The sequence below is a fragment of the Somniosus microcephalus genome, chromosome 10, assembly GCF_052327205.1.
Source record: "Somniosus microcephalus isolate GS21.2 chromosome 10, FLI_Smic_1.0, whole genome shotgun sequence".
Classification (NCBI taxonomy): Eukaryota; Metazoa; Chordata; class Chondrichthyes; order Squaliformes; family Somniosidae; genus Somniosus; species Somniosus microcephalus.
The window spans coordinates 213,256,303-213,273,026 of NC_140996.1; the positions used below are offsets into that span (position 1 = coordinate 213,256,303).

At 46.9% G+C, this 16,724-nt stretch overlaps 1 protein-coding gene across 2 annotated transcripts in view; it reads left to right on the forward strand.

Moving 5' to 3' along the window:
* The window catches only part of LOC147112076 (cohesin subunit SA-2), a 137,645-nt gene that overhangs the window by 72,524 nt on the left and 48,397 nt on the right, over positions 1–16,724 (forward strand). For both annotated transcript variants that reach the window (XM_085999588.1, XM_085999587.1), the window contains exons 13-19: positions 35–114; positions 3,134–3,241; positions 5,541–5,655; positions 7,712–7,829; positions 7,916–8,019; positions 10,547–10,639; positions 13,137–13,232. In XM_085999588.1, the coding sequence (XP_085855714.1) occupies positions 35–114; positions 3,134–3,241; positions 5,541–5,655; positions 7,712–7,829; positions 7,916–8,019; positions 10,547–10,639; positions 13,137–13,232 (714 nt within the window). The remainder of the gene's footprint in view (positions 1–34; positions 115–3,133; positions 3,242–5,540; positions 5,656–7,711; positions 7,830–7,915; positions 8,020–10,546; positions 10,640–13,136; positions 13,233–16,724) is intronic.

Below are 16,724 nucleotides of genomic sequence, written 5' to 3' on the forward strand. Positions count from 1 at the left end.
CATGGCTGTACTATGTCCCATTGCTTTCTAACAGGATCGGATCATATCAATGACACTGGACAAAGAAAGTGAAGTAGCTGTACAAGCAATAAAGGTGTTAACTCTCATGTTGCAGTAAGTAAATACTTTTTTTTTTTACTATTGTTTTATTAAATGCTGATTTGTTTTCCAATTGTGTTGGAGCGTTCAGTTCCAAAATGCGGGTTTCTGATTGCTGACTAGAATGACAATGAACCAAGCCATCCTGGGATTAGCCCGATTGTGTTGTGTTTCCATGATGCATGCCGCCTCGCAATTGGTCCTAATCCATAAAACTTTGATGGACCAGCCGTTGCCTATTTACCACATTCCAAGCCCTTACCAGCCACCAATATTGTGCAGAGTCCCATTGGATCAAAATAGTTTCTATTCACTACTGTGCTGTAGAATTCCAATGGCCAAGTACTTGACCATTCACTCCTATCCTATAATGTCAATGGTCAAAATCACTTCCCATTCCCTCCCATTGTATGGAATTCCAGTGGACAAAACCAATTCGCATTAGCTTCTATCATATTGAATTCCAATCGATCATTCACTCCTAGGGCCAGATTTTCAGTGTGACGTGAGGCGGGCTTTCAGGCGTGCGGGGGGCAAAAATCCCGAATTCGGGGGTCCCGACACCATCCCGCCCAAAACCCGCCTCCACGTAAGTTTCAAGGGAGGCGGGTACCCGCCCCGCACTGGGACCCGCCAACCCGAGGCGGGAAAGGATTAGTGCCAATTAACTGTCTGTTAACAGGTAGTTAACGGGCAGTTTTTAGCCTAATCCCTATTTTGAGGGGTGTCGTATGGGATTCCCGACGGCTCCAAACCACGCCAGGACTTGGAAGGGTCGCGATGTCGGTGTTCGGGTGAGTGATAGGTGCATGAATGCAAAGGTAAGTGTGTTTGGTGTGTCTAAAGTGTGTAAAGAAGTTTTACTTACCTGTACTCACCTTAACAGCCTTTCTTCCTCTAGGCGTCGGGAGCGCATCACTCAGCCGGAACTGAAAGCTGAACGGCTGCGATCTGTCAAAAGTGTCAGCCTTCAGCTTTCAGTGCCGGTGACAGTTCTAACTGAGTCTGCGTAGAAGGACTCAGGTTAGAAGTCAGACTGTCAGTGTTTGACAGCTTCAAACAGCTGTGAAACACTGATATTTCATCTGTCAAAAACTCTTGACAGATGAAATTTCAGTCTGTGACGTCACCTGTTGCCGGGTGGCCCTTAATTGGCCTGCTGAGCCCACTGGGCGGGCTCAACAAGGTCAATCAAGGGAAAATCGCGTCGATTGGCCGGACGTTGATGGAGGCGGGACTAAAACCCGAAAGTTGTAGTCCTGCCTCCTTCCCGACAGCTTAATGAAAATCCAGCCCTTAGTCTATAGAATTCCAACTGACCAAACCACCTCTCATTCATTCCCAATGTATACATTTGTTGGAGCAAGCACACTGTTGCGATTCTGGACTGATTATCTCCGATACTTTCCTTGTGCTTAGTGCCAAAGACCCCATTCTATAAGAGAAGGGATGAGTTGACATTTCAGATCTGCAACCTTCATCAATCCCTAATTCCCATGAGTAATCCCTCACTCGCTACAAACCCAATTGTGTCTTTACATGCCATTATCTCGGTAATGGTGACAAGCCCAGGGGTCAAACGATTATTTGATACATCATGTACCACACATGAGCCCAGACATTTGGAGTGTCCATATCTGAGCACTGCCCCTGCTTGGTGTACATGATACAGCGGCTCACAGGTAAGTGATGGCCTCGGGAGGGGCCCTGATGAGACCACACCTGGAGTATTGTGCACTGTTTTGGTCTCCTTACCTAAGGAAGAATATACTTGCCATAGAGGGAGTACAACGAAGGTTCACCAGACTGGTTCCTGGGATGGGGGGATTGTCCTATGAGGAGAGATTGAGTAGACTAGGCCTATATTCTCTAGAGTTTAGAAGAATGAGAGGTGATCTCATTGAAACATACAAAATTCTTGCAGGGCTTGACTGGGTAGATGCAGGGAGGATGTTTCCCCTGGCTGGGGAGTCTAGAACCAGGGGTCACAGTCTCAGAATAAGGGGTCGGCCATTTAGGACTGAGATGAGGAGAAATTTCTTCACTCAGAGGGTGGTGAATCTTTGGAATTCTCTACCCCAGAGGGCTGTGGAGGCTCAGTCATTGAGTATATTCAAGACAGAGATCGATAGATTTTTGAATATTGAGGGAATCAAGCGATATGGGGATAGAGCAGGAAAGTGGAGTTGAGGTCAAAGATCAGCCATGATCTTATTGAATGGCGGCGCAGGCTCGAGGGGCTGAATGGTCTACTCCTGCTCCTATTTCTTATGTTCTTATGAGGGGATGCTGTCCTAAGATTCTTCAGCGGTAACGAGGGTTTGCAGGGTAGGGGAATGAAAGAATGGGGGGGGGGAGGATAGCACCACTTGGGGGCGGGGAGGTTGGGAGACTCCCTCAGTATTGTACTGAAATATCAGCCTAGATTACATGCTCTGGAGTAGGACTTGAACCAATGACCTTGTGACTCAGAGTTGGGAGTGCGACCACTGAGCCAAGGCTGACACTTAATATGCAAGAAGGGCCTAACTCAACCCGCTTGCAACAGGTAAGATATCCTCTGATGTTAGCTTCTCCTTTTTCCAATTACCTCCCCTTTCCTCTCGCCATCATTTCAAGGCGGCGACTCCGGGTGGAGCTCGGTTTTATGTGTACCAGCAGTTTACACAGTGAACAATAGCAACTTATCTGACTGAGGGGAGGGCATCAAGGAAGGACCTAAATCTCTCCTCGCCCAATATCCATACACTTTGCAGCAGGGATCACGGGATAGCGATCAGGAGCTGGGACTCTGGCCGATATTCCCTTATCTAGTCCACGAATGCTTAGGTCAGACTTCTGACTGACGATACCTGGGTTATTGTCTGGACGTCCTTTATTTCAGTTCCAAAGTATTACACGGGAACGTTTCAATTCCTGCGCATATTACGATCGCTTTAAAAATGTTGCCTCGATTGCAAAAAAATGTGCAGATGACCACAGGGAATAAAATGAATGGACTTTTTTTTTTCTCCTGTTTCTTAATATCTCGTAGGAACTGTGAGGAGGCATTAACTGCAAGGGACTGTCAACAGTTGTATCACTTTGTTTATTCAGCACATAGACCTGTGGCTTTGGCGGCTGGCGAATTCCTACACAGAAAGTAAGTGAAGATCTTCTGCATTGGCACAATAATGGCCCAAGCATCCTCTTGCAGTTTCATTGTCCTAAGGCAAGTCCCAGAAGGAGAGCAGCAACTGAGGAGGAGCCGATCGCGGGGACTGTGATGCCAGGAGAACATTAACCTATGTGAGGGTTGAGCGCCTGGGGACGCCTGAAAAAATGGCCCCGTCCAATATTGGGTTGGACGTCTTGCTGGCGTCCGTGAGGCGCAGCACGTTGGTCCCCAAAACTGGCTCTCGTTGCAACTGTTTTACACCCTTAAAGTGGGCGCACTGGGGTCCAATATCTACCCAAAGAGCGGCGGGTGTTAGCTGTAACATCAATGACAACATTATATAACTTACAGCATTATTGACCTGAAAGCATAGTGGCAGCTTCTGACAACTTGCCACAGTCTCGCAGCGATGCCACACCCGGCCTAGAAAATTACCTCAGGCAACAGTTTTTAAGCTGCGAGTTGTGACTTTAAGGAATTTTATTTTTAAAATCGCCATCTCAGCTGGAGGGGCCAATGGGGTGCTTTTGGCCTTGGTCCCTGAGCTAAGAGTTGAGAAGTTAGCCATTCCTGATTGCTCTCCGGTGACCTCTGCTGGACAGTGCGGATGTCTGGCGATGCTCAGCTGCGAGGCCGCTCGTGCAGTACAGCCAGCGCCACAGCCCTAGCCTTTATATATAGGAAGTCGTAAGGTGCTGTCGCTGGCTTGGGAGGCAAGGAGGAGAGAAGAGGGGATGCCAATGGTCCTCTTTTATTGAACCAAATTAACTGTAAATTAAATAGAACTTTAAATAAAACTTAGCAAATCAAATTAAAATTTGGTTTGCCAGGGTGATGATGCACTCCAGTCCCCGTGGTGCCCACCGGTCTCGGAAGGCCTCAAGTGTGGATGCCAATGGTGCTGGAAGCATCTGATATCGGCCATCAATATATAATTCTTAGTGGATAATAACATGGCTGGGGTTTAAAAGGATTCAAAAATAGTGTTTGTCTTACTGGGGGCAATTCAGCAGAGGGAAACTTTGGCTACGATTTATTTCCTTCCTATGTATGTGCATGTCTTTTATGTACATTACAACAGTGACTACACTCCACAAGTACTTCATTGAGTGTAAAGCGCCTTGAGACATCCGGTGGACGTGAAAGGCGCTATATAAATGCAAGCCTTTCTTTCTTTTCTGTACAGTTGATGCGGGCAAATTCAAGTGCCGATAAAAATCAGAAGGGAGTAGCTCCATCTGCAGGATGTGCGAAAGGCACTGAAGTATTTGAGGGAAGCAATTATACAGTTACACTGTGGCAACATAATGGTGATGGTAGAGTCATAGACTCCTAGAGGTTTATGGCACAGGCGGAGGCCATTCGGCCCATCGTGGCTGTGCCGATCTGCCGCTTTTTAAATATTCGTTCACGGGATGTGGGCGTCGCTGGCAAGGCCAGCATTTATTGCCCATCCCTAGTTGCCCTTGAGAAGGTGGTGGTGAACCGCCTTCTTGAACCGCTGCAGTCCGTGTGGTGAAGATACTCCCACAGTGCTGTTAGGGAGGGAGTTCCAAGATTATTCAAAATCCTGAGGGGTCCAGACAGAGTAGATAGAGAGAGACTGTTCCCATTGGTGGAAGGGTCGAGAACCAGAGGACACAGATTTAAGGTGATTGGCAGAAGAACCAAAGGCGACATGAGGAAAAACTTTTTTACGTAGTGGGTCCCCGAGAGTGTGTCAATATTTGTAGGGGGTCCCCAAGAGTGTGTCTATATTTGTAGGGGGTCCCCGAGAGTGTGTCAATATTTGTAGGGGGTCCCCGAGAATGTGTCAATGTTTGTAGGGGGTCCCCGAGAGTGTGTCTATATTTGTAGGGGGTCCCCGAGAGTGTGTCTATATTTGTAGGGGGTCTCAAGAGTGTCAATATTTGTAGGGGGTCCCCGAGAATGTGTCAATGTTTGTAGGAGGTCCCCGAGAGTGTGTCTATATTTGTAGGGGGCCCCCGAGAGTGTGTCTATATTTGTAGGGGGTCTCGAGAGTGTGTCAATATTTGTAGGGGGTCCCCGAGAATGTGTCAATATTTGTAGGGGGTCTCCGAGAATGTGTCAATATTTGTAGGGGGACCCGAGAATGTGTCAATATTTGTAGGGGGTCCCCGAGAATGTGTCAATATTTACAGGGGGTCCCCGAGAATGTGTCAATATTTGTAGGGGGACCCGAGAATGTGTCAATATTTGTAGGGGGTCCTATTTGACAAAGAAATACCAGATGCATCAATCAATGGAAAACATTTGTATTTAGGCTGTTTTGCAGTCAGGAGTCTGAAGTGCAAGATGAAATGCCTGAGAGAACGGAGAAACCCATCTGTAATATCAACCACATCAGGACTCTTGTGAACTTCTATCAGAAGAGCGAGGTGAGATTAATGGTTAGGATATATTACAATATTAAACCTTTCTCACTGAAGTTGTAGGCCGACATGGTGAATTATTACTTTGGTTAAAATGCAAGGAGCGTTGTTCCCATTGTTACTTCCATCAGCAGCATGGAGTTGGAAGATTCTTCTTCTGGTTCTTCATCCATTATCGTATTTTATTAGTGAGAACCTTAGGTGTAGGGTCACGCCTAGTGCAGGACATCACCAAGGTTGGAACGTCTAGGAGAGAAGACAAAGTAAAGCAGGAAGTCGAGATTAGGTGAGGCCAAGCCTATAAATTGGAGGGGGAGACCAAGGAGGGAAGAAATTACACAGGGCCTGGGACAGATTGGGCTGGGTTTTGTAGGGGGGGGGGTGGTCAGGTGGCGGGTCGGGTGGGAAAGTGTTTTTTTCCCCCCAGCGAATTGGGACCCCTCTGTCAACCCGCCGCCATGCGCCTTTCCCCAATGTCGGGTCTGTGAGCGCTGAGCAGGCCCGACACGCAGCGGCGGGGGAGACAATTAAAATCATTGGTGGCTTGGTGACAGACACTTTTCAATGGTTTTTTCCCAGCTTTTTGGCTTTGACAGGTTGCCCACCGGTTTCCCGCTGTGCATGAGGATGAGGGTGAGTGTGAGGGGTGGCTAGTGAGATGGGGAAGTGATAATGTAGATAGAGAGGGATGGGTGGAGGTGCAAGGTAAGTTGGGTGTGAGTGAGGATGTGCAGGAGTAGGGTAGGGAAGGCAGAGTGATGAGGGGCACAGCAGGATGAGGTTCAGTGTGGCTTTGTACTAACAACTTGTGATCTACTGAGATCATTGAAGTGTTTGCGACACTGCACCCAGGTCCTCCTGACCACATCCCTGCTTGTGTCCTCCTGTGCAATGTGCAACTAAGCTGTGTTGATCTCCTGGGGAGGTCTGTTCTGCCCATGGGAAGGGAAGAGGACCTCCCTGTGTGCTGTGACTCCCTCTATAAGCATACGGAGGGAGTCATGGGAGAGCCTGTGTGCAGCCCTGCACCTCTGTGCAGTGCTTGTCAGTGTTTGCAGCACCTCAATGCTGTAGAACACTGACAGCACAAACGTCAAAAGAAAGTTGGCCACGGTCCCGTTAAGGAAACCGGCTGATGACGCGTCATCAAATGACGTCACTAGATCCGCTTCCTTTTAATTGGCCGGGAAACGCACTGGGCGAGCTTAGCAAGCCCAATCAGGGGAAATTAATTTCACAAAGCGGGATGGAGACAGCAGCGGAGTCGGGACCCGCCACCGACGTCGTCCACCACGGACCCGCCGAGGTTTATAAAATCGCGGCCATTGAATTGGAGCAACAACGGGTTTTATTTTCAACAGTGATGATGCGGGGAGGAGGAAGACGTGCAGGGTGGCCTATTTGGGGGGAACAGGATAGGAAAGTTGAGGGAAAAATGCCCACAATAGTATCAATAATATCGATAGAAAGGTTGCAATGGTGATAGAGAGAATGGAGACTAGAGATGAGAGAAGAATCACCCAATGGATGACAATCTTATTCAGCAGTGTGAGAGAGGTGCAAGATGAGTGTCACCAGATACAGGGGTCAAGTCTTGAATCGATCTGGGGGGGGCGGAATTTTAATTGATAGGTTTGTTCGCCTGTTTTACTCTCATTTGAATTAATTTGGTCTTTGTACACTTTACAAAGCGCTGCACAGGAACGCTTTCAGACACAATTTGACCTCGAGCCACGCTAAGAGATATTAGGGCAGGTGACCAAAAGCTTGGTCAAAGAGGTAGGTGTTAATGAGTGACTTAAAGGAGGAGAGAGAGGCGGAGAGGCATAGTGAGGGAATTCCAGAGCTCAGGGCCCCAGGCAGCTGAAGGCATGGCCGCCGATGGTGGAGCGACAGAAAGTCAGGGTAAATCAATCGAAGAGAAATTCGGCCGATTTCTACACCGGGCGGCCAATCCGTTTTAGGCCTAATGGTCAAGTTGAAAATCGGCCCCATTATATCCCGGGAGCAAATGAGCTCCATTGCAGTTGGAAGTTTAATGCTTGCTCCTTGTTCTCTTTAGGGATGCGCACATTCAGCCTACCTCGTTGACAGTCTCTGGGATTGCTCAGCAGTCCTACTGAAGGACTGGGAGTCCATGTCGGCTTTATTGCTGGGAGGGGACGACCCGGAGGAGGAAGGTAAGGAAGCTGTTTGCGGACCGAGTCTTGGAATCCTTGCAGTCAGTTCAAAATAATTGCAATTTAAAAGTACTTTTATTTTCCAGCCTTAACTAACTTACAGAAAAAAGCACTGGCTGAAATTATGCTGAGCGCAATACGACAAGCTGCAGAAGGACATCCCCCTGGAGGCAGGTGTTTAGGGAAGAAGGTTAGTCTCTTATCACTTCATTTCCTAGTTTCACCTTAAACATTCACTCCCTCCACCACCGGCGTACCGTGGCTGCAGTGTGTACCATCTACAAGATGCACTGCAGCAACTCGCCAAGGCTTCTTTGGCAGCACCTCCCAAACCCGCGACCTCTTCCACCTAGAAAGACAAGGGCAGCAGGCGCGTGGGAACACCACCACCTCCAAGTTCCCCTGCAAGTCACACACCATCCTGACTTAGAAGTATATCGCTGATCCTTCATTCTCGCTGGGTCAAAATCCTGGAACTCCCTCCCTAACGGCACTGTGGGAGTACCTTCACCACACGGACTGCAGCGGTTCAAGAAGGCGTCTCACCACCACCTTCTCCAGGGCAATTAGCATTGGGCAATAAATGCTGGCCTTGCCAGTGACGCCCACATCCCATAAATGATTTTTTTTTTAAATGCCTTCATTTAAAGCCCCATCTGGACTGGTATACAGTACACAACATGGGGATCACATTTTTTTTATTCGCCAGGGCCCTTGGTCGCCTCCACGTGACTGGTTGCTAAGCAACATTGGCAGAGGCCTAGGAGTAGGTTGCAAACGATGTCTCAATCGTACTTAGAACTAATACTGAGAGGTTCTAACTTTCAGGACAGACTGAACAGGCTGGGGCTCTTTCCACTAGAAACATGAAGGCTGAGGGATGACCTAATAGAGAGCTTTAAACACATGAAGTGGTTTTAATGGGTAGACGTAGAGAAGATGTTTCCACTTGTGAAAGGATCCAAAACTAGGGGTCAGAAATATAAGATAGCCACTAAAAAAATCCAGTAAGGAATTCAGGAGAAACTTCTTTACCCAGAGAGTGGTTAGAAGGTGAAACTTCCATTTATTAAAGAGACAGAGGGCCGGAAAAAATCTACGCACTTACCTGCTGGCTCCGTAGGTCCCGACACTTGCAATCCTGGGCCTCTCCTGGTGCGCGCGCAGAGGCCCAGGTATCCCAGGGGCACAGGTGGTTCGCAAGCGCCCCTGTGGTCACGTGGGCCACGGGGAACCAATCAAGGAAGGGAATCCCCCAGCACACTTTTGATGGGTCTCTCCGCACAGATCTGTCAAAAGTATGAATGGGGATTAATTCAAAAACCACAGTTAAACATTAAATACATTTTTTTAAAAACACGTATTTAAAATTAGTTAAAATTACATTAAATCAAATATTTTAAACAAAAATGTAATTTTTTGAAAAAAATAATTAATGTTTTTTACGGGGCTAAAAATAAACTTACCTTTTTTTAAAAGTATTTTAAAATTATAAATGAGTGAAAAAAATGTATTATTTTATTTTTTTAATCTCTTATGCTGGTAAAAGCAGGCCTTGCGTGTGCTTTTATCAGGCGTAAGATTTTTAAGGGTTTTCAGCAGGCGGAGGTTGTGCAGAAAGCGGAACTCTCACCCGCAGAGGCCCTTCTCCAGAGCAGGCGGAGGATCTGTCATGAGGATTCTTGACAGCTCGGAAGTGCCGGGTTTTAGCGCATGCGCTTCGCATGCCTGAAACCGGCACTTGCGAGGCCCCTACAGGTGTGTACACAGCTCGTACCCACCCGTGGGGGTCGGAAAATCCGGCCCATTATGTTTTTTATATATCAAAGCAGAACATGTTGCAAAATACACAGAGTTTTAAAATCTTGTAGATTGAAGGATAAAGAGGTATACAGTTTTACATCTCTGGGAGTCCAAAACTAGGGGCCAGAAATATAAGATAGTCACTAATAAATCCAATAAGGAATTCAGGAGAAGCTTCTTTACTCAGAGTGTGGTTAGAATGTGGAACTGGCTACCACAGGGAGTGGTTGAGGCGAATAGTATCGATGCATTTAAGGGGAAGGTAGATAAGTATATGAGGGAGAAAGGAGAATAGAAGGTTATGTTGATAGGGTGAGATGAAGCAGGGTGGGAGGAGGCTAACATACAGGGTATATGAGGTATATGTACCAATTATACTCACATACTGAGGACTCCTTCAGGAGATCACAAGTATGCCGTCTTGACTGCTTGCGCCAGCCTCGGCAAGACTAGACGGAAGTTCCCCAAGGCGCTTCAGTGTCTGGACCTTTTTATATGTTTAGTCATGTCCTCCTAATGTAATGCCATTATGTCAACGTATTCTAATTATGTCTAGTTAATCTCCCGTCAACGAGTCTGCGCAATCACATGTTTCTAGTTCATTGTTATCACTAATGAGCATCCGTGGGCATCAGTTATGGCATTTCTGCTTATCTCTTCCCAGTGCACAACACAAGCCTATTCATACCATTGCTCCCCTACGGTCTCCTCGACTGATTTACTATATTTCTTATCTCTTCTCAGTGACGGTCAATGAGGTAATGTCTCTACTGCTTCAGACCTGACCTTGCATAGCTATTGCAGAATGAGTACTGATCTGTGGATATATATTTTAAAAGCTAACTATGGCTGTTCTACCTGGTACACCGAGACTTACAACATGGACCTATGTTATCTTTCGCTGTGATTCTTAGGTTCAATTGGCAAAGGAGAGAAAATCACAGATCGATGACCGGGCCAAGCTCACGGAACATTTCATTGTGGTCCTTCCACAGCTCTTAGCTAAGGTATGTGTAGGACTTCATACTGCAGCTGGGTCATTTGTTTTTCTAATTGTATTTCCTTGAAAATGCAGTTTTGGAGCTTGCCCCCATGGCCTGCTTGGCAAAGGCGGCACGAGCCATAGAACCCAGAGAGTCCCAGGCTCGATTCCCAGACTGTGCTGAGGCTACTGATCTCAGTTGGGACCAATGTTCCCTGGAAGCTGTGCGTTGTTCTGCGCAGCCTGTTCCTTTTAATGCGCGGTCCCTTTAAATTTCTGCATGTGTGCGGTATTTACAGTGTGATAGCTGGTGAGCGGCCTGTGTGGAACCTTTCAAATCACTGTGCGACGTTACATTGCATTGTTGGGCTACGGATGGGATAATCAGCCAGTGTTTCCACTCCTGACCTCTGATCTGTAAGTATAGAATCATACAGCACAGAAGGAGGCCATTCAGCCCATCGTGCCTGTGCCGGCTCTTTGAAACAACTATCCAATTAGTCCCACTCCCCTGCTCTTTCTCCATAGCCTTTCCAATGTTTCCTTTTCAACTATGTCTCCCATTCCATTTTTAAAAGTTACTATTGAATCTGCTTCCAACCCCCCTTTCAGGCATTGCATTCCAGATCACAACAACCCGCCGCGTAAAACTCCTGCTGCACAGCGTGTGGGGGCATTGAGTGAGGACAGGATCAAATTGGGTTCCACATTGGAAGAGCCCACCTTGCTTACAGTCTCGGCTTACGTGTAAACAATAGAGAGGGGAGGTACCTGCCTCCCACATAACCGAACCCCAGCATGAATCAGTGGGAACTGGCATTCACCAGGCTCAGGGAAGAGGAGAAGGGGCTGAAACTAGTTATTTAATGAGTTTTCGATTAGGCACTCTACAGCCCTCTGGACTCAACATAGAGTTCAACAATTTCAGATTGTAACCTTGGCCCCTATCACATATATATATTTTCTTTTTTTTATCCACACTTTTTGTTTGGCCTTTCTTTCTTCCCTCCCACAGGGCAGCTGTCCTTCACTCTGCCAGCGCAATTCACACCTCATCTAGAGCCACCCTCTGTTCCTTAACCTGTCCCATTACCACCTCCTCTTGCCTTGAATATCTCTTAATGTCTCTCAATGTCAGAACCAGGGGTCACAGTCTAAGGATAAGGGGTAAGCCATTTAGGACAGAGATGAGGAGGAATTTCTTCACCCAGGGAGTGGTGAACCTGTGGAATTCTCTACCACAGAAGGCAGTGGAGGCCAATTCATTAAATATATTCAAGAAGGAGTTGGATATATTTCTTAAGGCTAAAGGGATCAAGGGATATGGGGAGAAAGCAGGGACAGGGTACTGAGTTTGGATGATCAGCCATGGTCGCATTGAATGGCGGAGCAGGCTCGAGGTGCCGAATGGCCTACTCCTGCTCCTATCTTCTATGTTTCTATGTTTCTCAATCTCTCCGGCTTTCTATCCAATCACAGACCTTCCCTTTTGTTCTTTCAACCCTCCCCCTTTTCCCAGCCCCTAAACTTGCTTTCCATTTCCTGCTTTTTTCCGGTTCTGACGAAAGGTCTTCGACCTGAAACGTTAACTGTGTTTCTCTCTCCACTGATGCTGCCTGGCCTGCTGAGTTTTTCCAGCGTTTTCTGTTGTTATTTCGGATTTCCAGCATCCGCAGTATTTTGCTATTGTATTTAAGGAGCTTGTTCCCCTCACCCGTCCCCTTGCAGCCCCAAGATTTTCTGGGGATTTCCCAATGAACGTAACCGGGCATTTAAACATTTTTTAAAAATTCGTTCCTGGGATGTGGGCGTCGCCGGCAAGGCCAGCATTTATTGCCCGTTCCTAATTGCCCTTGAGAAGGAGGTGGTGAGCCACCTTATACAACTGAGCGGCTCGCTAGGCCATTCCAGAGGGCAGTTAAGAGTCGAGCGTTTCTATTATAATGTGGCAGGAGAGGGCATTTTTGGCCTCGTGTCTCACTCTCCGATCAGTGTGACCATTGGGCGCCCCAGCATAGGAATGCCTGCACAACGTTGGTGCAAGGGCCTTTTTCTTGGAAGGTCTGCAGGGATCCCCGAGGCCGATTGAAGACCTAAAGGCAAATCTTGGAAATTTCCTGTTCCTCTCCCCACCACTTCTGGACAAGGTAAAGGCCCCTGGGGTCTTCTGGCTTCAGCTCAGCGGCAGCAGCCAGGCGTGCAGTGGGAGGCCTCGCAAGCCTGCAGCCGCGCTCCTGTTTCTGCCCTGACTTACAGGCGCAAAGTCCTACCAGGCCTGCTCCTGGAGTGCACTCAAGCTATGCCTGTAGTCCGGGCCGGTCAGCTGTTTCCTCTCCGGTGCCCAGAGAGGAGAATCAACCTTCGTGTCTTCAGGAGAGGAGGAGAAAAAAAATTGGATGGAAAAAATAAGAAAAGGCAATTTAAGACCTGTGATGCCATTTGAGATAACAGATTGGGCCTGTGGTCAACTGGAATAGAGTCTGGTGAAGCTAATTCCACAGTGTTCTGTGTTAATTCCACAGTATTCCACTGATGGAGAGAAAGTGATTAAAGTCAACCTTCTGCAAATACCTCAGTATTTTGACCTGGAGCTTTACAGTACTGCACGACTGGAGAAGGTGAGCCGATCGATATTATTGCGTTATTACAGATAAATAGCCAGCCAAAGAAATAAATGTACGTGCAGACAAAGGAACATCTCAAGTGTCTGAAATTATAAGGACATAAAAATGAGAAGAATAGAATTTTTAGGAACAGGAAAAGGTCATTAATGAGTGGGGGCAGGAGTTGCCATGGTGTGAGCCATGATTTCAACAGAGTGGCAATGCAGCGAGGACAAAGAATCTGTAGGATGGAATACTCAGAGCTCAGGAGGAACAAGAGGAAACTTTGGAGGTGGGGGAAGAGATATTAAGTCAGTAGTATTGATAACGTAGATAGGGACAGGAAAGGTATTGATGTTTTTTTTATTCGTTCCTGGGATGTGGGTGTCGCTGGCAAGCCCAGCATTTATTGCCCATCCCTAGTTGCCCTCGAGAAGGTGGTGGTGAGCCGCCTTCTTGAACCGCTGCAGTCCGTGTGGTGGAGGTACACCCACAGTGCTGTTAGGGAGGGAGTTCCAGGATTTTGATCCACCGACGATGAAGGATCGGCCATATACTTCCAAGTCAGGATGGTGTGTGACTTGGAGGGGAACTTGGAGGTGGTGGTGTTCCCATGCGCCTGCTGCCCTTGTCCTTCTAGGTGGAAGAGATCGCGGGTTTGGGAGGTGCTGCCGAAGAAGCCTTGGTGAGTTGCTGCAGTGCATCTTGTAGATGGTACACACTGCAGCCATGGTACGCCGGTGGTGGAGGGAATGAATGTTTAAGGTGGTGGATGGGGTGCCAATCAAGTGGGCTGCTTTGTCCTGGATAGTGAGCGAGCAATTGTCCTATTCAGCAACACATTTCTTCTTTTATCCAGTTCTGGGGGCCCCGATATGGAAGCAGTATTCAATCCTTGAATGGCTTGGGATTTTTCAGCCAAAGGGTTATTGAACGGAAACTACTGTACCGTTTTCTGACGGTTTTCAACCTTCTTCCCCTTTCAATCCCTCTTCGCCTTAAAAAGGTGCTGGGAGTTCAGCTGTGCCGCTTCCTGCTCCTTGTAGCTCGAATCTCTCCCAGATTTATCCCAAATTTTACATCGAACGCATCCAGCTGTTGAGAATGAAATATCTGAACAGCAGTCATCATTTCAACTGTTCTGCAGCCCTGCCACCCGCTGATTTTACACTTCCCTGGTCTATCTCTTCCCTCACCCACCCCATTCCCTCCCACCACACACATTTTTATATCTTATCAAATTTCACCTAAATCTGTCACGGAAAGGTACTGATTGTGATAGATGATCTTTCTCTCGCCACTAGCCTCCAACCTCGCTCTCTCATTACCTTAGTTGACTTTTATCAATTCTGTTTTCATCAGTGCTCCTCTCATCCTTCCTCTCTTCGTGGATTCCAAATGCACCACCCTACTCCCACACTTTCCCTCCTCCCTGGATCTTCACTGCGTTGAGATCAAGCCACATTACACTGTCTCCTACTCTATCTAACTCATGCTTTCCCAGGACCTCAAAGCTGTGGCAGTCTTGTAAGATGTTCTGATTGTCTGGCAGTTTATAGAGTTCAGACCCGTGGAACAGACAACACAAATCCCAATGAATCTGTGAAACTTTTTTGCTTAAAAATCGACAAGAGGTTACAAGTAATAACCAGGATACAAACTGTGCTCAATTCATGTACTTATTACAAGCAAGCATCTAAAATCATTTGCTTTAAGCTCAGGTGATTATAAGCAGAACCACATACGTACTAACACCAGGTCAGAGGTCAAGTCAGCGATGACTAGACGTGTGACTTTAACTGGCAACTGACCCGGCCGCCCTCGACTGCAGCCACGAATGTCAGCCTACAACATCCCTTATACCCCAAAACTTGGCAACTTGCATTCGTGTCCCAAACTGTGTGAATAACGTTGTTTCTCTTTCTCTCTCTCTCTCTCTCTCCTATCTGATTTGACACTTAGTTAACTAAGGCCAGACATTCAAGGATTGGAGAGAGTCTCTGGCCCGTATTTTCCGATGCCTATGCGCTGTGTACACACCCATAGGGACATCGGAAATGCCGGTTTCAGGCATGCCAAGCGCATGCGCTGAAAACCGGCATTTCCGCTCTTTCAAGAATGCTCCGGGTAAAAGCAGGCGTAAGGCCTGCTTTTACCAGCATAAGACTTGAAAAAAAGTTTCAAAAAATTCACTCATTTATAATTTTAAAATAATTTTTAAAAGGTAAGTTTATTTTTAGCCCCGTAAAAAACTTAAATTATTTTTTTCAAAAAATTACATTTTTGTTTAAAATATTTAATTTAATGTAATTTTAACTCATTTTAAAAATGTGATGTTTTTTTAAAAATGTATTTAATATTTTAGTGTCTTTTTGGGGTGATCTCTAGACACAAAAGGCATCAAGGGGTATGGGGAGAGAGCAGGAATATGGTATTGAGATAGAGGATCAGCCATGATCATATTGAATGGTGGAGCAGGCTCGAAGGGCCAAAGGGCCTACTCCTGCTCCTATTTTTCTATGTTTCCATATATTTGACAGGTCTATCTGTCAAAAGTATGAAGGGAGATTCCCTTCTCCTATTGGCTGGCTTGGCCCACATGATCCCAGGGATGCTTGCGGACTGCATGCGCCCCTGGGTTACCTGGGCCCTGCGCATTTCAACTTTGGAGAGGCCCAGGAATGAAAGTGTCCGGACCTCGGGAGCCCTCGGGTAAGTTCGTAGATTTTTTTTTCCGATAGGAGGCCTCCGCATGCAGGAAGCCTCCTATCGGAAATTACGGGCCGTTGTTTTTACAACTGCGGGTTGTTGACTCGTGGTTCTCACAGAGTTTTCAAGATCTTGGCCCAGAAATTCGAGTCGGAGGCTTCCCGCGGGTGCAAGCCTCCGACCTGCACTTACCTAGCGCGCTGGCCGTTGTGCTGTGGGCCCGTGTGGGATTCCGATCCTGGGCCTCCTCCAACTGCTGGCGCGCAGTGCTTGCGTATCCCAGGGGCGCAGTTAGTTTGAAGCGTCCCTTGGGATCACGTGGGCCATGGAGAGTCAATGGTAGCAGGGAATCTGTATTCATAGATTTGACAGGTCTTCCTGTCAAATCTATGAATACATTTCAGCCCCAAAACATCACTAAAACTTCAAATAAACTTTTTTAAAAATCACATTTTTAAAATAACTATAAATTACATAAAATAACTATTTTAAACAATAATTTAAATTTTTGAAAAAATTAATTACAGTTTCTAACGGGGCTAAAAATAAACTTACCTTTCTTTAAAGTATTTATAAAAATAATAAACCTGTGGAAAAAATGTTTTAATTTAACTTAATTCACCACTTACCTTGTTAAAAGCAGGCCTTGTGACTGCTTTTTACAAGAGTCGCTCCTGGAGACTTACCCTCCCGGAGAAAGCTGCAAAAAAACCGGAAGTTCCAGGTGAATGCGCTGCCTCTCCGGCGCACGCGTTCGACCTGTGAACCCCTTCCTTTAAGGGAACGGAAGTTCCGGTT